At 41.0% G+C, this 21,232-nt stretch overlaps 1 protein-coding gene across 3 annotated transcripts in view; it reads left to right on the forward strand.

Annotated features, from left to right (window-relative positions):
• The window catches only part of DENND3 (DENN/MADD domain containing 3), a 39,129-nt gene extending 18,495 nt beyond the window's left edge, over positions 1-20,634 (forward strand). For all 3 annotated transcript variants that reach the window (XM_014965158.1, XM_014965157.1, XM_014965159.1), the window contains 15 exons: positions 90-245; positions 2,735-2,831; positions 5,802-5,905; positions 6,215-6,396; positions 6,991-7,512; positions 8,788-9,050; positions 9,588-9,758; positions 10,647-10,776; positions 11,228-11,335; positions 12,510-12,649; positions 13,443-13,603; positions 16,238-16,371; positions 17,198-17,313; positions 17,434-17,571; positions 19,110-20,634. In XM_014965158.1, the coding sequence (XP_014820644.1) occupies positions 90-245; positions 2,735-2,831; positions 5,802-5,905; positions 6,215-6,396; positions 6,991-7,512; positions 8,788-9,050; positions 9,588-9,758; positions 10,647-10,776; positions 11,228-11,335; positions 12,510-12,649; positions 13,443-13,603; positions 16,238-16,371; positions 17,198-17,313; positions 17,434-17,571; positions 19,110-19,310 (2,623 nt within the window). In that variant the 3' untranslated portion in view covers positions 19,311-20,634. The remainder of the gene's footprint in view (positions 1-89; positions 246-2,734; positions 2,832-5,801; positions 5,906-6,214; positions 6,397-6,990; positions 7,513-8,787; positions 9,051-9,587; positions 9,759-10,646; positions 10,777-11,227; positions 11,336-12,509; positions 12,650-13,442; positions 13,604-16,237; positions 16,372-17,197; positions 17,314-17,433; positions 17,572-19,109) is intronic.
• The last annotated feature ends 598 nt before the right edge of the window (positions 20,635-21,232 follow it).

A 21,232-nucleotide genomic window follows, 5' to 3' on the forward strand; every position in this document is an offset into this window, starting at 1 on the left:
TGTTGAGGCCTAAACGACTTTTTTTTTCAAAGGTATGAAAGAACTCAGTGGTGGTAGGATGTAACTTGATGATTTTCTTCTCTGCGTAGGGTGGAGAGTCTCCAGCTGCATTATGATCTAGAGCTCTGCCATCTCCGGGCCAGCACGGATCTTGGTGAACTCCAAACGCGCAGAAGAGCTTGGCAACAGAAACTGAATTCAGAAATTCAGCAAACGACTTTGCAGTTCATTGTTAATATCTTTAGGTCAGTGGATATAGTGGTTTTTTATTAGAAGACCATATGGTGCTGGTGAAGACACTTCCACTGTCACTGAAAATACTCTTTATTTTGTCTTAAGAGATTTACAAAATATCTATAAAGTTTTGTGAGGGAACAGACACAGTCTTGGTCATTTTTGTTAGAGGAGAATGAATTCAAGCTGGGACGAGCTGAGGGCAGGACTGGGAGTTCAGAACACCTGGGTGTGTTTTGGCTGATGGAGCAAATGCTGAGAATGGGTGAGAGATACCTGGAGATTGCAACCACATGAGCATGAAGGAGAGAGAGGAGATGTTTAAGTTCAAGGACAGAGTGTCAGCACAAGAAATTCTGGGTGTTGAGTGTGTTTGGCACTGACATTTTAATAATGGAATAGGTTTGTGTGTTTTTTTTCTCTAGAAAAAGGTCTAGCTATGCTAATTTTCCTTGTTCCTAATCTAATGTGATGCGTTGATACCCACAGTTGCTTTCTCTTACCAGTCTGGGTACTGGTTGTAAATCCTGCTATTACTTGGGGAAGGAATGGAAGTGTGGTACGTGATTTGAACAAAAAAAATGCACAAATGGATGGCTGGTTCACATATTTCTTTTCATTTCTTCATTTCTTTTTACATTTACATATTTGACCATGGAAACGAAACGGCCTACGTGATATTTCTAAAGGATCTGATTGTATGGATGAAGGTCTGCAAAGAGCTGTGCAAATAACCACCCCCAGCTGTTCCTTCCTGCCTCTTGCTGGAGATGATGCTCGCTTTGCATCAGCTACCAAATTGCTTACATGAATGTTCCCTTTCACTTTCAGTCTGAAGTTGCTGGCTTAATTTCTCTAGGTTAATTTCTGTACTCCAAATACCAGGTGTCTGTTAACCTGCTCACTGATGTTGGGCAGCTTAGGGAGTCTTGGTACAAGTGGCCGGGCCCTCTGGGGGGGGAAACTGCTGCTGGGCATGGAGGATAGAGCAGGCTGTATGGCTGGAGATGGAAAATGAAATGCATTTCCAACCTGATGTGCTACCGCTGTGGGATTTGGTGGATTTCAGTGTTTGGCAACAATATGTTCCTGATAAAGATGAGGAGAAATGCATTTTCCTGCTGACAGCTTGAACTCTTTAACGCACTAAATGCTACAAAAAATGAGCAGATGCTTTGCTCTCAAAGAGATAATATGTTTTGCAAAGGGGTTGATTCTTCTCTTTCTTTCTTTCTCCTTTCCTTCAAACTTTCTTTCTTTGTTCTCTTTTTCAGCCTTGTTTCTTCTGTCTTCTAATGCTGTATCTACCAGCGTCCAGGAGTGAAGGAAAGTAAAATCTCTGATGCAATTGTGCTGCCAGTTCCTACTGTCTTCAGTGAAGCCCTGTAGTATTTTTTTGTGTGTGTAGGTTTCATGTTTAAAGCAAACAATGCTAAATTATATAGAACTATATACTTTTACTAGCCATCTATTTTTCTGAACTGTTAATGGGCTTTTATCACTGAACTATGAAAGGCAAACAATATGTGTAGACCTGTCAGATCTCTGCATGGGTACCAGATTCCCCTTTTGTACTTAGCTGGTGAGCTAAGATTTGAATCTTATTTTCTTCATTCATATTTTTTTTCTCATTCCTCAATACTCAGCACGAGTAGATGAATGAGGATGTAATAATAAAAGGAGCCCTGACTTCAGCCACTTGCACATAACTAGCTTAAATAACTTATAATTTCTTACACCCAGACTTCACTTCAGAGAACAGCTTTTTTATGAAAAACTCCCACTTTCTGCTCCTGAAACAACTTTTTCTGGCTCACCTTTAGGGCACAGAAGTTACTATTGACATCTGGTTTTCCAGGGATAGTGTAGGGCCTCTGCTGCCTCCCGGGACCGTGCATATACTGAAATATGCATCAGTGCTCTAACTGGCTTTCTCTTTTATTTCAATATTTCTGTCTCTTTAGTTTAACGCAATTTCCAGTTATTGCTGGCTTTATGAGCAGAGTTTGAGAATGCAGCAAAAATTATGTAATCTATAATACTTCCTGTACAGTGTGAGATCAGATCACATCTTTCAAATTGCTGATGTAGATGGGCAAACTTGTCTTTTTAGTGCTCCAGATGGGTCGTGTGTGATTCAGGAACTGTGTGTGTAAATATAATTCCAGAATTGTAGCCTAAGTCATGACTTAAACATATAGAAACTCCTCTGTGGGTTACTAAAATTGATCCCACAGACTCTAAGTGAATTTGCTGATTTGAAATTATAGTGGCAGCAGACAGTCTTACTTCTTAAAAGAGTTTCCGTTCTTTTTCTGTGATTCAGTAACTCAGACTTGTTAATTAAAACTAAGCCTTCTGATACTGCAGCATATTTCTATTTTGCCTTCTGATGCTGCAGCGAATTTCTAGTAGTACCAGTGGGTGCTGCTATGGCAAAAGTGCAGCTTGCTTACAAATCTCCAAGCATATTTACCTATTTATTTATTTTTGTCTCCAGGGAGGTGAAAGACCATCTAAATTATGAATACAGAGTGTTTAACAGTGAAGAATTTCTGAAAACAAGGGCGATCGGCGACCAGCCATTTTACAAAAAGGTAAATTCAGTGTTAAATATGTTGTGATTCTCTGTTGTTAATCTGTATTTTAGGATTAATGCCAAAAAAGTAATAGAGTGGTCACAGTTCGGTCTTTGTGGTGCTGTTTAACCACCGACTTTCAAAGAATGCTTCACCAAATATCTTTTATTTACTATACAGAGATAAAATTGTAGACAGCGTTTTGGAGAGCAGGGTACTATGTAATTCCAGAGCAAATTAAATGTAGTTCCTTGGGGGTGAGATTAACCTGTGGCAGATAGTCAGTAAAGCCACATCTAAACTGTATTTTAAGCACAGGCTCCTGTCCAGACTGTTTGGACTGAAGCCCATCCGTAGAGGTGAGTTTTTGGTGAGCCTGTGAACCTGAAACCCCCACTTAGTTTTTCTTAGCCCTTCTGCCAACTCAGTTTATTAGATTTGGAGTTTGAAACACTGTAGGGGTGGGGAGTTTTTCCATACAAGCCCATACAAACAGAATTCACCTTTTGCACCTGCCCTGATCAGCTTGATCCCTCCGTTAGTGTCATCTTGATCTGCTGAAGCTCAAAAATGACTCAGTTTTCACCCAGTGTATCCAGGGAACCAGGTTTATATGAAGGATGCAGGTCTGATCTCCTCTGGAGCGTAGACAGTGGTGGCACATCAGTCTGCCTGTTCTGTAATTGGGTAGGTTTAATTTTCTTGTTAAATGGAGAGTGTCTTGGTCACTGGGCTGTAGGATTTGGAGCAGTTCTCCATGCTCTTGGTGTCAGACTGTCACTGACCGTTGGAGGATGGAGATCTTTTGAAAGGAAGGAAAAAGATAGGGGAAACAGAGGGAAAGGAGCAGAGAGAAGGAGAGATTAGGAGTATGCAGGTTCCTGCAAGAGTATCTCGCAGTGTTAGGGTACTTCACCCAAAAGTGGGAAGGTTGAGAGTTTCATCCTTGCTGTTATTTTACATTAAACTCTTTGTACCTGATTAAATTAATATTTGCCTTCAAAGAATTAAACTAAACTGCTGTGTATGTGAGAAACAGAATTTGCTAAGGCTTTGTGTCTAGCCCCCGATAGTGTTCTAGGAGAACTTGGTCTTGACACAGCAGCCAAAATCCAAAGTTACAAACTCTTGTGATTTATTTATTTTTTTTTTAACCGTCGTGATTATTAACCAAATAAAAAGTTTACCTTAGTTAAATGAAAAAAAAAAATGTTTGGAAGAATGTTACCCTGAACTGGGAGTGTCTGTGGTCAATACCTAATTTCTGAAGACATCTTTCTCAGCTTCTTGCACCCATTGATGCAAACATTACATACTCTGACATGCTCTGACAAGCTCTAGGCAATCCTGCTTCAGCAGGGGAGTTGGACTAGATGATCTCTATGGTCCCTTCCAACTCTAAAAATTCAGTGAAATAGTAGTTTTTAACAGATAATTTATTAAGTAGTTCCGTTTTCTAACCAACTGTAACACACTGTTATTTAAGCTTCTCAAAAGTAAAGTATTATTGTCTTCACTTTCTTTGGTGATGCTATAGTTTGTTTAACCAACCTGTGGGATGAATCTTAAAGATGCAAAAATGTTTGTTGGATAAAGCTTGCAACACTAGCAAATGTACTTAACACCAAACAAACAAAATGTGCAGATTTAAGAAGAGCTTTGAGCAGTTGACTCATGTAAATACCAAGTGACCACTGAAATACCAGGTTTGCTTTCAAATATGTCTTAGAAGATAACAATAAGGAATAGTTACTGGTGGTATCTAGAATTCTGTTAAGAGAACTCCAAAAACCATTAGAAAGGACCCTTTTGGTTCCTGCAGCTGGTCATTTCCCGTACATAAAATTGTCAACAAAATGTGCCATCTACTGGAGAAATACTGAAAAGCAGAAATCTTAATGTTTTTGTAGGTGTCTTCCTTTTAGTAAGTTTGTAAAGGCTGGAGGTTGTATAAACATAAAGACACAATTCCTGGTTATAAAAATATTGTCTGCTGATGAAGTTTGCATCTGATTTTCTGAATGGAATAGTTTTCTGAGAGCTCTCTCCTAGGACTAACGTTTATCAAATATTCACGTTGCGTTGCCTCAAACCCTGGCTTTTTTCTTGTTTAAATTTGAAATGGTGGGAAATGGTAGCTTTCCACTTTTCTTTAATTCACCATTGGCATTTTTTACAGTGTCCTCGCTCCTAAAACTAGCAGTTTGACCTTGTGGATATTATTTCTGGATGACACCATGATAATTGCCTTAATAGGGAACAATTTTGGGGGTTTACCAGGAGAAAAGCTGACTATTGCAAACCATAGACAATATTAGCATCACTTAGTTATAGGCAGAAAATACACCGTTAAACTTCAGTAGCTAAAACTGTCTGTTTTGCTCAGTATTCCTCATTTTTATTCGAAAATACAGTCAGAGATTACTGTTTGCAAGTAAGTTTATATGAAAGTACAGAAAATGAATGGAAACTTGAGTTAGTTCTTCTGTTGTTGAAGCTTTTAAATGAGCTGGTGAAGGGTCTAGAGCACAAGTCTATGAGGAGCAGCTGGAAAAACTTCTTCACTGAGAGGGTTGTCAAGTACTGGAACAGGCTGCCCAGGAAGTGCCACCATCCCTGGAGGTACTTAAAAGACGTGTAATGAGGAGCAGCTGGAAAAACTTCTTCACTGAGAGGGTTGTCAAGTACTGGAACAGGCTGCCCAGGAAGTGCCACCATCCCTGGAGGTACTTAAAAGACGTGTAGACATGGTGTTGAGGGACATTGGTTAGTGGTGGTTTTGTCAGTGCTAGGTTTATGGTTGGACTTGGTGAGTTTAAAGGTCTTTTCCAACCTAAATGTTTCTATGATTCTATGGTTTTTGGTTTTGTGATCGCTAAATCGGAAATTCTCAGCTTTGCATATGTAAAGGGAATAAAAATAAGCAAAACATGCTAATAAAAATGTATTTTGTAAATGCTCCACGATTAACCAGCTTGTGTCTTGCAGGTTTTGGAGACCTACATGTTTCACTCTTTCCTTAAAGCTCGTCTGAACAGAAGGATGGATGCTTTCGCTCGACTTGAGTTGAGTACCCAGTCTGAAGAGGACAGGTAAAGTTTTCTCTTTCCTTGGTCTGGTTTTGAATCTTCTATTGATATCAGTAATAAAACTCCTTTTGACTGTATCTTTAAGAGATTAGGTCATCTATGCATAAGATATAACTAATTGATAGGACATTTTATTGAGCTTACTGTAAAAAGGTGATATGAACACGTCCAGCCATGGCTGTTGAAATTGTAAATCGATACTTTAATTGTAACCTTATACTATAATACCAAAAAAAAAAATATCTGTAATTTTGTGTGTATGTATACTAAACTTTAAAGCTAGTTATATAATTTTGAAATTATTTTTCTCAGATTTAACTTGATGTTTCATACGCCGAGAAGACTGACAATGGAGAAAATAGCTTCTAAGCGGTTTCATCAGCAGTACGTGATCAACAGGCGTATGGTAATTAGTATGCCTAATCTGCAAGATATCAAGCTGTCAGAGGGCCCTACTAGAAATTCCTCACTTCGAAGGATAGACGCAGGCGTTGGTAAGGGAAGGATTTGTTGGACAAATACGGTGTCTTTTCTGTTGTCTTTATGGGTGAGATCACTGAATAATTTTCACAGAAGAAGAGTCAGATGCTGGAAAGAAATAGTGAGCTGGGGTGTTTTGAGCCAGGGCTTGTCTGTGCTGCTTCTTGCATGTTAAATCAGCCTGTAACCTGCTGGAAGTTTTGCTGTGTCATAAAAGGCTGAATGCTCACAGTAGAATTGATATTGTAGAATTGCTTCTTGAGTCAGTAACCATGTTTGGTCCTTACCCACCTTATGTCCAGTTCTCTTCCACCTTTAAACATATCACCATTTCACAAAGCAAGTCCTATAGAAACAGTGCTTTGTTTTTTTCCTTCCCAGAACTGAAATTATCAGATTAGGGAATATTCTGATAATAAAGACAGTGGACACAGAAATGTATTTATGTCCCTATCACAACTGTAATCACACTTGACCTTGGTGTGATGCAATTGCCTGTTGCAGTGATGGGGATTCTTTTGTGTTGTGTGTAGTATGGCTGGTTGTGATGCTACTCCTACGTTTACTCACTACTTGTGCTAATCAGTGTACTTGTTTGTTGGTTTTAGCTGTGAAAATGCCCTCCAAATCAGTCAGTACATTCAAAATCCCAGAAATTCACTTTCCTCTGATGTTCCAGTGTGTTCACTCCTACTACACCGACTTCTTCAACCATCTCAGCAAAGCTATAAATACCTTACCACCCGATAACTCGGTGTTGCTGGCAAGGTACTTCTACCTCCGGGGACTTGTTAGCTTGATGCAAGGGAAACTACTAAACGCGCTTTCTGACTTTGAGAACCTGGATAAAACAGACTTGAGAATTTTCCCTACTGACCTTGTAAGAAAAATAGTGGAAACCATGCCTCCTGCTGAGCGTTTCCAAGCAGACCGCAAGCCTGAGCTGAAGAAGCTGATAAGTCGAGTGATGGAAAAACAGAGAGAAGTTGTGAAAATAGATGATCACGTGAAAAATTTTGAATTGCCAAAAACACACATGCAACTGGATGATTTTGTGAAGCGAATCCAGGAATCTGGAATTGTCAAAGATGTGGACACTATACATCGGTTATTTGATGCCCTAACAGTAGGTGGGTATAAGATACGTTTTTAGTGGCCATTTACATTGATCCAGTGACAATTTCAAACCTTTTCTTTTTTTATGAACCAAAAGAATTTTTTTCTTTCCAGTTGTTTTTCTTTTTAATTACTATTCAACAATTTCTGGGCTTCTAAAAACTCACAATATGTAAGCTTTATGGACCGTTTTATTTAATTTGGATAATTATGGAGAATACATTTAATGTATACAAGAGTGTCTATACTTGATTCCTTGTTTTTATTGTGGATGCTACTTGTATTTGGGCACACAATTTACAGTTTCTCTGGTTGTACAGGTGAGGTGGTTTTGTGATCTGGTGGTGTGCAGTTCTGCTTTGGCAGTAAAGTGAATTCAGGACTGTCCTAATTGCTAATGGAAAATCCCTCTGTGTTGTAAAACCACTCGATAATGTGACAAAGTGGCAGTCTGTTAAAAATAAACTGCCAAAATCCAGAATTCAGGTAGTTGCAGTTAAATTCCTCTTGGATGGTCATCATAGCAAGAGGAGAGGTTATGTTTATGTTTGTGAGGACTTTCTTCTCTCCTGAATGAGAACTGAATCTCATGATTGATTTCTAAAAACAGAGTTTGCGAGTGTTTTTATAAAATACTTTTCACTTCTCTTTCGGTGTGGAGTGACTCCGGTAACTGTTATATTTTTGTGGCCACAAAGAATTAAACATTGGCCAGAATAGCAAGACTGTAGCAATACTTCCTGAAGCCAGAGGCAGCACGCCTCTTGCAAGAATTTATGTTTGAGATTCTGTTGTCCAAACGCTTGAATTCTTAGAATAATTAATTACTCAGAATGCCTATTGCTGAAGTATTTAACTGTAGCTTTTATCCCAGGTTGGTAAGTTTGTGATATAATAGCATCCAATAGAATAAAGAACTGGAAGATCATGATGGAAAGTATTCAATGCGGTAGGGAAGTTACAAATCCATCCTCTGACTGGATTTTTGGTGTAAATTTCAAAAAGCAAGACTCACAGTGTTTGCTCCCTCCCTTTGTACAGCAGGAAGGGAGGATGCCAGATGCACGGGACCTGTGCCCTGGGCTAACTACAGACGAATCTCTCTACCTCAAGAGAAGAATTATGTCTCTTAACTCTTTTCCAGGCCTATTTTTTTATGGTTTTTGCATCTTGCTTACCCATTATGCTGTTAGAAGCACAATTATAAAGTTACTGTCTTTTAAAGCTGTCTTTCTCTGCAAATCTGGATCACTGTTTCTGACATTAAATACGTTTTAACCATTTTTTAGGGCAGCAGAAACAGATCGATCCTGAAACGTTCAGAGATTTCTACAACTACTGGAAAGAAACTGAAGCAGAAGCTCAAGAGGTGAATCTGCCACCGACAGTAATAGAGCATCTAGATAAAAATGAATGTGTCTACAAGTTATCCTGCTCAGTTAAAACTAACTACGGTGTAGGGAAAATAGCTCTGACCCAAAAGCGCTTGTTCCTGTTGACAGAAGGAGGCCGTCCTGGCTACATCCAGATCGCTGCTTTCAGGGATATCGAGGTGAGCACCAAGTGACTTCTCCTTCTCTTGTGTGTCTATGGATACAGGCCATGTTCCATGCTGCAGAGATCTGTCTCTCAGCTTAAAAGTTTCAGGAAGGAGTGTAGGAGTAACTCAGTAACTTCAGAGTGACTAGATAAAATTCTGGGTCTTTGGACCAAGAATTTTAGGGTTGATGTAGTATGGTTTGCCAGCTGCTAGGATGACATCGAGTAAAAATCTAGGGGTCATCACCTCTAGATGTAGAGAAGGGTGCAGAGCACAGCACGTGGGATTTAGAGCTCGAGAAGTTTAATAGCATGAGCATTAATTGTGCTAATTTGACTGTGATGTGAGGGATGTTTAAAAGACATGTAGATGTGGGTCGAAGGGACGTGGTTTGGTGATGGTTTTTGTCAGTGTTGGGTTGATGGTTGGACTCGTTGGTCTTCGAGGTCCCTTCCAACCCAGGCAATTCTCTGATTCTACGAGTACTGCACCTTATCTCTGATTTCATGCTGTATCTTCCTCACTTTCTTTGTTTCCTTACATTCCCAGGAAGTTAAGAGCACGACTGTAACTTTCCTTGTTTTGAAAATACCTACTCTGAGGATTAAAACATCATCTAAAAAAGAAGTCTTTGAAGCAAACCTTAAAACTGAGTGTGATCTCTGGTACCTGATAGTGAAAGAAATGTGGGCTGGAAAGAAAATGGCAGATGATCACAAGGTATAAATATGGGAATTTCTAACCAAATAAGTATGAAGCGTGTGCTTTCTGTCTCTGTTCTAAATAATTAATGCCTCAGTCTTAGAATTTCTAGGTTTCAACAACCAATAGCTAACTAATAAGCTTTTATTTTTTTGTTACTTCTAAATGCAATACTTCTGGAGCAATACAAAAAATTAAAAATAAACATTTAAAAATATAGGATATTTTTTCTTCTCATCCCTTGGCGTGGAACTTCTAATTTATTCACTAGTTCTGTGAAATAGTTTCTTAAGTTCACAATGTATGAGAATAGTTATACTAACTAACAGGACATTTTTCCCCACCTTGCTTCAAAATACAATGTACAGAAAGAGTTTGGCTGTTCTGGAGCCCTGGTGGCTCTAGATCCTTTCAATGAATAGAGAAGATGTCTTCTTCTGCCACAGAAACCTTGAGAGAAACGATCATAGGAGCCAGGTTTCCATTTAAACCACGTAATTCTTCGTGACTGCTAAATTTAATAGTGAAAAGGTAGTTTGGTGGTTCTTCAGGAGGGTTTTGAATTGTTTTGAGCAAGGTGAAGCATAATGTTTACTTCCCTCCCGTGAAGAAAGAAGGATGTTCATCCTGTGACCCCTGCACGTTTTCCACCAGTGCCAGTCACGTGGTTTTCTTTACACCTCCTGTATCAAGATTGTGCCAGATCTGAAATAATTCCTTTGGAGTAATCAATTAATGCTGGCTCCTGGAGTGGGATGTGTGATGTGGGAGCAGGGTTTGACTGCGAGCGGCATGAGTTAACACAGCAACTGGCTCGTGCTTGTGTCATGGGTTGTGATTGCTGAATGTGGAGCCTTGTAAGAATAATGAGCAATAGATAAACTACAGCGAGATTTTTGTCTTTAGGATCTTCAGTATATTCAGCAAGCACTGACAAACGTTCTCCTGATGGATGCTGTGGTTGGTGCCCTGCAGTCCTCCAAGAACATATATGCGGCCTCCAAACTGGCTTATTTTGACAGGATGAAGAATGAAGGTCAGTCACGTAGCGATGCTACAAAGCCTGCTGTTGTTGCATCATCTGCCTCAGCTCTTTCTGTTTCTATTCTGGTTTTCAAACTGATTATCTGTAAAAATAGGACAAGATGTTAGTTTGATTTCACTTTCACAGATGTAGTTTATTAAATAGAATTAATAGAAAGCTTAAGGGTTTGGGTTTTTTTTTGCCATGGTATGTCTGTCTCATGGTTGGATGATGTGTTTTTATTGTGGTTGTTTAGAAAGCCTGGGTATTGTATGTGGGCTTCTGCTACCAGAATTCATACCAATGGTGTTTGGGCTGTCTTAGTCAGCTATGGCTAGAGGGAAGGAAAAGTGAGAAATGTGAATAAATGGTGCAGAATTATTATTTCATAAGAATTATAGATCTACTTCTTACATCTTAGGTGTAAGTGTGTACTTCATGACTGTTTAAAAATCTATTTTAGTGCCTATGATGGTCCCCAAAACAACTTCAGAGACGTTGAAGCACAAGATCAATCCCTCAGCTGGGGAGACATTTCCACAGGCAATAGATGTCTTGCTTTATACGCCAGGTAAGGCAATGTATTGCTTTCTTTATGTTAACTCAGCTTTAATTAGCCTATAAAGCATGTTATCTCATAACACCTGGTATTATGACTGCCTGATTTTGTTCACATTCTGATGTGCTTTGGTTGTGTGTTGAATACTAAACCAGAAAATCATTAAAAAAGAACAATAACGTTGCATATTAAGATACTCCAAGGCATAGGTTTCACAGTCTTAATTTGTCTTCCTGCCTTATAATAGACTTCAATTATGTGTTAATGTGCTGACTTCCCATTAAGACTTCTTCATTTATTGAACAGGGTGGATGAATGATGCTCCACCATTGACCAATATGCATTGTTATTTTTTTATTTTCTAGTAGTTGGGGGGTTTGGTTGAACCACAGTGCAAGGAATAGAGTTTCCACCTCTTGTAATCCCAGCCAGACCGATGTGCCAGTGACTCTCCTTGGGTAGTACGTGATCTAATGTACTATCCATCACATGGAATTATCAATTATCAATTTCCTTGTGAGCTTTTGTGTGAGACTTGGCACATTTATATCTGACTAATTCAAAAAGCACTGGAAAAAAAAAATAGAAAAAGTTAAGAACTGGGCATGAATTTCAGTAGCAGATATGTTACTTCTGGAAGTTGCTAACTCTTAACTTCATAACCTTACTAGTCTTCTGATGTAAGATCATATGTAATTCCTAGTGTTTGGGCAATTTGAGACAAAAGGGGAAAGTTAGTGTCATTCCAAAGTTAAGGAAGTGGGCAGGAGCAACTGCATGTGGATGGTGGTGGGTTTGGTGGTGCTTTTCTCTCTTTGTAGTATGAGGTTTCAAAGTGGAGCTCAAATGGAGCAGATGGAGTGGATTTATTAGTTGTATTTCGTAGGGATTAAAAGCCGTCCTGCAATCCCAGTTAGCTAAGTACTTAGTCATCAATGAAAAAGATTCTCTCTGCTCTGAATGACTTTGAAGTGTAAGATTAAACCAGAAGGTGAATTCAAGAAATAGATGAGAACAAGCACAAATTCTTTGTGAAAGCTGTGTCACTCATTAACTGATGATGCAAGTTCCAGATCACATGTGCGTTTTGTTAGGAAGCTGCTCTGCCTAATAATGATTTTTCCACAGGTCTCCAAAACTGGTTTCTTTTCTTTTATCTCTTTGACATTCCCTGCTTCATTTCTAGGGCATCTCGACCCTTCAGAAAGACCTGGCAATGCTCATCCCAAACTATGGTGTGCTTTAAATGAGGGGAAAGTGGTGGTCTTTGACGCATCTACCTGGTCTATTCAGCAGCACTGTTTCAAAATGGGCCGCTCTAAGCTGGTAAGACTGACACACACATCACAGTTCCTGCCTTGGCTTGGTGTTTTTCTTGCTGTAGCCTGTGTGACCCTGAATCCCTGTCCTTCTTTAGAGGTTGTAGAAAGACATTTGAGTTGCCTGGGCTTCAGTTAACTTGGAGAAATGGAGATTTTTGGAGAAAAACAGAAAGGAGGAGGATTCATAACAGAACAAGTCAACCTGTTTCATAACAAAAGAATTCATAACAAAACAAATCAGCTGGTGGGAAGTGACAGATTGGGTATCAGAAGGGCTTGCTGGCCTAATGGCGTGGCTTCTTGGTGCTAGAGGGTGGGTTTGAAACAGTTGTGGAGAAAGAATAACGGGGAGAATCAATATAAAAAGAAGATGAGACGAGCCCTAAGACAGGATGAAAACTCAATTGTGCTTTGAAGAACTGGAAACTGGGGAAAGGTGTAAGGAAACCAGGTGGATGATATTGAAAGGGAGATCCAAAAGAACTACAGTAACTTCTGTGGTTTCCCCAATGCTTTTTGTAAATTTTACATTGTTTGGGCCAGGAAACACAGCTTTGAGTCAGTTACCAAGATACATTATTAATCCTATTTACTGAAGGATAAACTCTTGACAGAAGACATCTGTCCTTTCTCATGATTGATAGAGCAGAGCAAAGGATAGAGCACTGGAGCTCCAAGTCTTGATCTCCCACTGTCATCACCAGAAAACTGTAGCATCTTAATATTGCCTTTTTCCGTGTTACATTAAAGAGTGATTTTTCTTCTAGATTTTATTTAATCTTGCTTTTTCTCCCCAGACTTGTATGATCATGGTAGAACAGAGTCAAGTGTGGATCGGCTCTCAAGACTCCATTATTTATATCATCAACACCCACAGTATGTCTTGTAATAAGCAACTGAACGATCATCGTTCCGATGTTATGGACATCGTTGTGGAGAAGAAGAATGGAATACCCAGGTATATTTAATTACCACGTTTTCCTCCTAAAAATACATATACAAGCAAATGTGAAGGACGACTGAAGGACCAGAAGAGTCAGGGACGTGTGGAGAATCTTCCTGTGATTAAACAGAAAGCCATTTTATGTAGCTGGTGTTCACCAGACCAGAGAATTTGACCCACAGTGAGCAGAGGACTAGTTAAAATCCAAATAATACAGTTTGATTAGACTGAAACAAAGGCAAAAAGTTTACTTGTGCTCAAGGAGAAGGAGCTCATATAAAAAACCAGTGCCTGATTTTCCTAGATTTTGGAAAAAAAGTATTGTTATAAAAGGAGGGGCTTGGCCTGCTAACATAAGCCTTCATTTAGCCCATTTTTGTAGCTCCCATGTTGTATTTGGTAAGTTAAGAATTTCCTTTTTAAAAAAAGAGCATTATGTACTTTGGAACAAAGAGGCTAAAGGAATGCTTTTTTGGATGAGGATGAGAGCAGCCAAGAATTGGCAGCATCTGATGATGAATCAATGCAGATGGGAATTTAAAGCCCACTTCATTTTTGCTTTGAGCACATCGTGGACTGGATGTTTACAGCATGGTTCTGGATTTTTCCTGCCTATTTGCAAAAAAATAAATAAATAAATAAAAATAATACATTTATGGTTTTGTTCAGGCAAAATACTTTTGGTAGCAGTGGGAAGAGCATTGGCTGGAGGCCTTAACTCTGGCTTCCTATGGTCAGACTGGACACCAGCCACAGCCCTGCCAGTGCCACAGCAGGCATAACTGGGTTTCCTAATTTGCTTAGGTGGTGTTGGAACCTTCTGGAAAAGGTTTTATCATCTGAAGATGGCAGATGATAGAGGCTAAAAAAAAAAAAAAGGGATAGTATAATTTGTTTTCCCAGGTGCAGGTGTTGCAAATGGAATCGTGCACTTCACTCACAGGAGAGGAACAGCAGTATATTTTATTGATATAAAATAGTGAGGTAACAAAGTTGAATGGGAAATGCAACAGTGGTTTAACAAGATTCGATGGCAAAGTAGATTTGATTATTTACTGCGTGGAGGACAGGGTAGGACAGAACTGTCAGGGAGACCCTCCTGTTGAGTCGAGGTTCAGAAAAGACCCCCTGGCTTTTTTAATTCCTTCTCAGAGAGGAGCCTGGGTGCAGCTGGATCCAGTCATAGAATCATAGAATGGTTTGGGTTGGAAGGGCCCTCAAAGATCATCGAGTTCCCTCACCCCCCCTGCCATGGGCAGGGACACCTCCCACCAGACCAGGTTGCTCCAAGCCCCATCCAGCCTGGCCTTGAACCCCTCCAGGGATGGGGCATCCACAACTTCCCTGGGCAACCTGTTCCAGTGTCTCACCACCCTCATAGTAAAAAATTTCTTCCTGAGATCTAATCTGAATCTTTTTTCTTCCAATTTAAAACCGTTTCCCCTTGTCCTATCATTACACCTCCTGGCAAAGAGTCCTTCTCCAGCTCTTCTATAGGCACCCTTCAGGTATTGAAAGGCCAGTCCTAGTCCCAGACTTGGCTAACGGTTTATGTCTGAAGGATTATATGTGCACAATCAATCCTTTATCTCACTTAGCTAACATTTCAAGGTTGGGCATGCTATTAGTCACTTACCAAGCATCTGTTGGGCCAAAGCATCTCTCAGCCTTGAGGAGCAACCTTGAAAAGCATCCCTACTCGTGGGGAGTCCTGATGTGTAGCCTGCTGCCCTGCAGGAGAACTCAACAGGCCCTGGGCTTTCCACTATTTATAGAGTAAAATGATTGACTTATAATCATATTTGCATACCAGCGAGACATCTGGGTCACTGTTTCAGACAGCCCTTGGGTACCAAGTTGCCATCCATCCCCCAAAATCCAGAGTAAGCTGGATTCAACCATCACAACTCCCACTGGTGGTTGTGGCTTAATCGGGGAGGGGGAAGGAGGGTACATTGCTACAGGAGTAGCAAAGGAAAACAGCTTTGACGTATTTTTGTCCTAATGTGAGAGAAAAAGAGAGAAAATCCAAGGCAGGAGAGTTATAGGGAAAATTTTTGTCGTATTTAACTGCTCATGCATGATGTAACGCGTGCTCCAGTTCACTTAGAGCTCTGAATTAGCCTGCAGTGTTTCCGATGATACAGACTTTGTAAAGTATAATTTTAAGAAGAAGAAGAAAATATCTGTGGTAAAATACTTTGGTTCCAACAGGAGGCATAAGCAGCTTGTAAGTTGGATGCCTGGCTGCAGCCCAGAGCTGTTGGCTGCTTAAATGCCCTTTTAGCTGCCTAGAACCAGCTCCTGAGAATATCACTAGGGGGGAAAAGAAGTTTAGATCCTTCCCTAGGTATCTTGCTGGGCACAGGATGGATGTGCTCCTTGTCCACTCAAGACCGGTCACCTTCTTTAAAAGAATTGAAGCAGACTAATTGTTCTCTATTAAAATAATGATAATATCTGGCTTGGAGGCTTTTGGACTTCAGTCCATTTTCTGTTGGAAATCCTTACTGTGCTTTACTCTTCCGGTGTCAGAAATAAGAACATTAATTTGGCTTACTATAAAATGGGTAATTTTGCATGTAAGTCTGTTCTGAACATGAATGTACACTGTACTGCTGTTGTTAATTTTTTCATCTGTCCCACCAGCGAGGCGTACTCGAGCAGCTTAGACGGAACAGTGATTGCCTGGAACATCAGCACTCTGAAAGTTAACCGCGTCTTTCAGCTGCCCTGCCAAAATCTCACTTCTATCAAGCTTCATAATGACCAGCTGTGGTGCTGTAAGTTCATTCCTCAAATAATTTAAAAAAACCCCAAAAAAACGTTTTCACATAATGCACTGTTTTATTAGACGGAACAAGACATTCATCTCAAACTCAGACTTAGGTGTAAGAAATGTTCTTCCCCCAATCTCCACTTAGTCTGTTTTTAATACTTTATGGTATTGGTCTGCCTTGGTGATCCCCAGACCTGCATTTTGGCCACTTCCAGAAGTGCCATCCCCTCTGTAGAAGTTGAGATGCATGAAGTCAAGCTTTGTGCTGTGGTAAAAGAACACTTTGAAGTTGTTTCATAAACGGTGACCGATGCAGGAATTTTGCACTGATTTTTCACTACTGCCACACACCAGAGCCTGTGTCCAAACACATCTTAACAGAACATCAGCTGAAGCCTGGGGCAGTTCCCAGTCCTGCTGTGGGAGCAGCGATGCTGCCGTTGCAGCAGTGGGTTATGGATTCAGCCCTCTGAACTTTGTAGCACGGACACTTGGCCTCAGGTCTGCAGATGAAAATAAACGTGCACTTGAGAACCTAAGTATGAGATGTCCTAATTTTAAGGAGGTTGTTCCTTCTCCTCTCATCACTTTTGGACTCTAAACTAGCAGCTGTACGCGCTGCAGAATAGCAACCGGTGTTTGGAGAAGGAACGGACCTAAAAATAGATCCTGGGGAAAACAGGAAGAAATACCTCAAAGATTTCACTGTTGATTGAGAAACAAGACATTTGTTAGATGCATCCCTTTTATTTTGCTTTTTTTCTCCATGGTTTATAGAGATGGAGGAAGTAGACACTTCTGTTAGTAACTCTTTATCTTTAATACTGAAGGTACTGGAAGTTGCATACTTGTTTTGTCAACTCATGAATTCCGGCTACAGATGAAAATTGAGCATCACCTGAGGGATGTGGCTTCCTGTTTTCTCTGCTTCCAGCTCTTCCCTGAGGTATTCTATTTAAACTGTTTTAAAGAAGCATGACTCTGTGGCATTACAAGCCATAGTTATCTATCCTGATATATTTCCTGTCAGCAGTGCTCATGTCAAACATGTCTTTCTGTGCTTTAGAGAGATGAAGTGTGGGCGTCTTACTCGGGGAGTAGTGACCTGTACATCTGGAACACCAGAGATGTTGCAAGTCCACCTCAAAAGATTCATCTTCAAGATTGCTCTGAGATTACTTGTATGATAAGAGTTAAAAATCAGGTGAGAGACATTCGGACTGTTTTTTACCCATTGTGGAATTCTTTTAGAATCATAGAATCATAGAATGGTTAGAGTTGGAAGGGACCTTAAAGATCATCAAGTTCCAACCCCCTGCCCTGGGCAGGGACACCTCCCACCAGACCAGGTTGCTCCAAGCCCCATCCAGCCTGGTCTTGAACACCTCCAGGGATGGGGCATCCACAGCTTCTCTGGGCAACCTGTTCCAGTGTCTCACCACCCTCACTGTAAAGAATTTCTTTCTGGTATCTAATCTAAATCTCCCCTCTCCCAATTTAAAAACTTTTACTAAGGTTTTGTTTGTTGGCAGCTCTCATGGGCTGTCATTGCTTCCTTACTGGGTGTTTTTGTAGGTACTGGTTTGAAATGTTGATTCCTCTTTGAAATCAGACTGCCCAAATGGCTGTTACCTACCCCACAATGCATGTCAAACCAAAAGCCTCATCCGTAATTAAGTGTGTGGTGACTTTTATTGGCCATTGACATTTGCAGGTAATGGTAGAAACTGAAATTTTAGCTCCCTTGAGATTTAATCTCAGGGCTCCTAAGACTAAGCCTTGGAAAAAGGTTAATAGACAAACAATAAATGCCAGTTAGCCGGCCTATTTTTGTAGGTGACCTTTTTCTTGTTTAGTTACTACATTCCTAACCCAAAAGAGACCAAAGGAGCCAATGGCTTCCTATCTCAGCATCCTGTGTCCCTGTCAGACTCAGGCTGTGTACCTGCTTTTTCTGGGTGGTATCAGTAGGTGTGCCAGTGCCTGTAGCTGTGATATCAGATGGGGAGTCCTGGCTTTTTCCATCTTTTCCTGAACCAGGGGAACCTCAGGGGAGCCAAAAAACCCACCAGGAGCCCACAGCCCACAGCAGCTGAGGAGACCTGGGCAGGGTCAGGAGCAATGGTGACCCAACAGTTATAGTAGAACCCCCTGGGGAGAGCTACTGGCCAGGAGCACCTTGATCAGAGTGGGCAAACATGGCATGGCATGGCAGTTTGAGCAGGAAGTGTGGTGTAACTCTGGTGTGTCCACCCAGAAGAAGGCCATGTCCTCTCTAAGCTCTGCACCCACCACAACTGAGGCAGCTTCACAGACAGGGCTCCGATGGGGACATGCTGCCACTCAGGTGCCAGGCTGTGGGGTGTCCCTGCTCTTCCACCAGTGAGGGAGGTGTGCCCAGGGAGAGGAACTCCTCCATGTGGTGACAGAGCTCTGGGAGGAGCTTGAGGAGTATCGGGGAGTCTGAGAGGGAGATAGACATCAACTCCAGCAGATACATATATCTCATAGTATAGTTTGGGTTGGAAGGAGCCTTCAAAGGTCATCTAGTCCACCTTCTCCTACAGTGAGCAGGGACATCTTCAACTAGTTCTTCTTATATATATAGGGTATTTTCAGTGTTTCCCTTTTCCAACCTGGCAAGAGAGAACCTTCACCGTCTCCATGTGGCACCGTGTCCTCGACTGAAACGTCAAGTATCAAAACTGACCCTAGTTTGGTTTGGTTTTGTTTTGACTCCAGATGTGGGTTGGCAGCAGTGGAAGGTCACAAGGCAAGAGCAGAGGGAAGATCTACGTGATCGATGCTGAGAAGAAGACGGTGGAGAAGGAGCTGGTTGGTCACACGGACACAGTAAGGGCGCTGTGCTCGGCAGAGGACAGATACGTCCTCAGCGGCTCCGGGAAGGAAGAAGGGAAGATTGCCATTTGGAAAGCTGAATAGTTCAACTGTTCAAAATATGGCAAAATACATATTTTCCTCCCTGTGCTGAGGAAAAAAGCTCAGAACCTCAGGCCGCGTTTACTCCAGCATCTTGCTTCTATTTCAACCACCTCTCAGTGTTATTTTTTTGTGGTATTTATTGAGTTATTTAGTAGCTACGTTGTTGTAGAAAATGGAAATGGAAGTGAATCTCTCCTGGCACCTTGTCCTGCTCCTGCATGTTTGATAATAACAGGAATGTGAACTGAGGGGTCACTGCCTTTGAACTTGACCCGTTTTGGTGGGGAGGAGCAGGGCTGTTGGCCGGGCCACGTGGTGCTGGTTGCCCCAAGAGAGAGAGAGCAGAAACCAGTTCAGTAATTCCAGTAATTCTGCTGGAGCTCTTTCTCATTTGTCTAAAACCATGCGATTCAATCTTTACAGCCTATAATAGCTGGAAATGGGCACTGAAAAGGAAAAAAAAATATATCTAAGTGCCTTTGTTGGATTTACTGTAAATGCTGAGTGTCTTTCTGAACTGGTTTTATCTGGGAGGACTGGTTGTTCCCCCTCTGTACATTTATGGTGCTCTAGTATTGAAGATGTAGACACGGATCACGCCGAAAGCTCCCTGCTGGGGAGAGAAGATACTTGGGATGTTATTGACAACTGTTTTTTAAACTTGTTTTTCCTTTAGAAACAAGGCCCAGCACTTGGCATTTGGAACAGTATGTGACACTCCTTGGGGTTTGTTTTTTTTTTTTTCCCCTCTTCTGAAGCACTTAATTTATTTAATTTCTGTATATATTACGCTGGCTTTTGGACACAACCTTCCAGTTCCTTTGCAAACCAACCTCTGCCACTCCTCCCGTGGGTCACCGTTGCTGCAGGCACAGGAACTGCTGTTACTTCGTGTAGAACCTGCTTAATTTTCAAATCCTGTAAAGTCCTCAAACTACTCTTTAATTACTGAAGCCAGCATCACGGGGGTGTGATCTGGGGGACTCTCTTGACAGCGTCTCCTGATCACGTCCTCACCTCCCATGTTTTCCCCACTGATGACAAGTACCTACAAGTCAAGCAATAAATGGAGGCAGAAGAGTTTTGTGTCGACGATATTTAATATATTGTAAATAGAAGGAAAAAAATGGGCTGCTACTTTTGTTCATAAATACAAAATAGGCCTAATAGAAGTGTAAACTACTGGAAATAATACTCTCTGTAATATTTCTATTACAATGTGCTGATGAAAGGTTTTATCATATGTGGTAACTGAAATTTTACCTTTTTAAGTGTGGGGTTTTTTTTTCAATTTCAGAATATTAAACACTATATTGATACTCTGGCCTCTCTTTGTGCCTTGTTCTTTTTCCTGTGTAAAGGAATATTGTGTATTTCTTGATAGACACTACGAGACTGATGATTTTTAGCGCTGACTTGTGTCCTGGCTGTGTGCTGTGGAGAATAATTCCCTGGATTTTCTTCTCTACACACTCTCCTTTCTCAAACCAGCTTCTGCTGGTGGCGTGTCCTCCTTTGAGCTCCTCATCTCTAATTTCCATGTTCCTTATTTCCTCCCCTGGCTGTTGCTTCTGCTGAATTATTTACTGCATGAAAAGATTTCTCTGTGCAGGGACCCACAAGTGCTGTTAATGCCACTGTGCTCCTACGGAGACGGACCTGGCTGTGCCAACCTGTGCCTGCCTCTCCATGGTTTTGGGGATTTCATTCCTGCTCCGTGTCTGCCTGGATTTCATTCCTGCCGGACTCCTTGAACCTGCTTTTGCCTTCTCGACCGCTTCGTACCCGGCTCGTGGAAACCTCAGGTGACACAACCAGCAAATGCCTGGTTTTTGTGATGATTGTAAATTCTTTTGTTCATAAAAGACTCCCATTTATGGAATAGGAATCTAATTCATTGAGATGTCTTCTTTTCAAAAACA

The sequence above is a fragment of the Calidris pugnax genome, unplaced genomic scaffold, assembly GCF_001431845.1.
Source record: "Calidris pugnax isolate Ruff unplaced genomic scaffold, ASM143184v1 scaffold41, whole genome shotgun sequence".
Classification (NCBI taxonomy): Eukaryota; Metazoa; Chordata; class Aves; order Charadriiformes; family Scolopacidae; genus Calidris; species Calidris pugnax.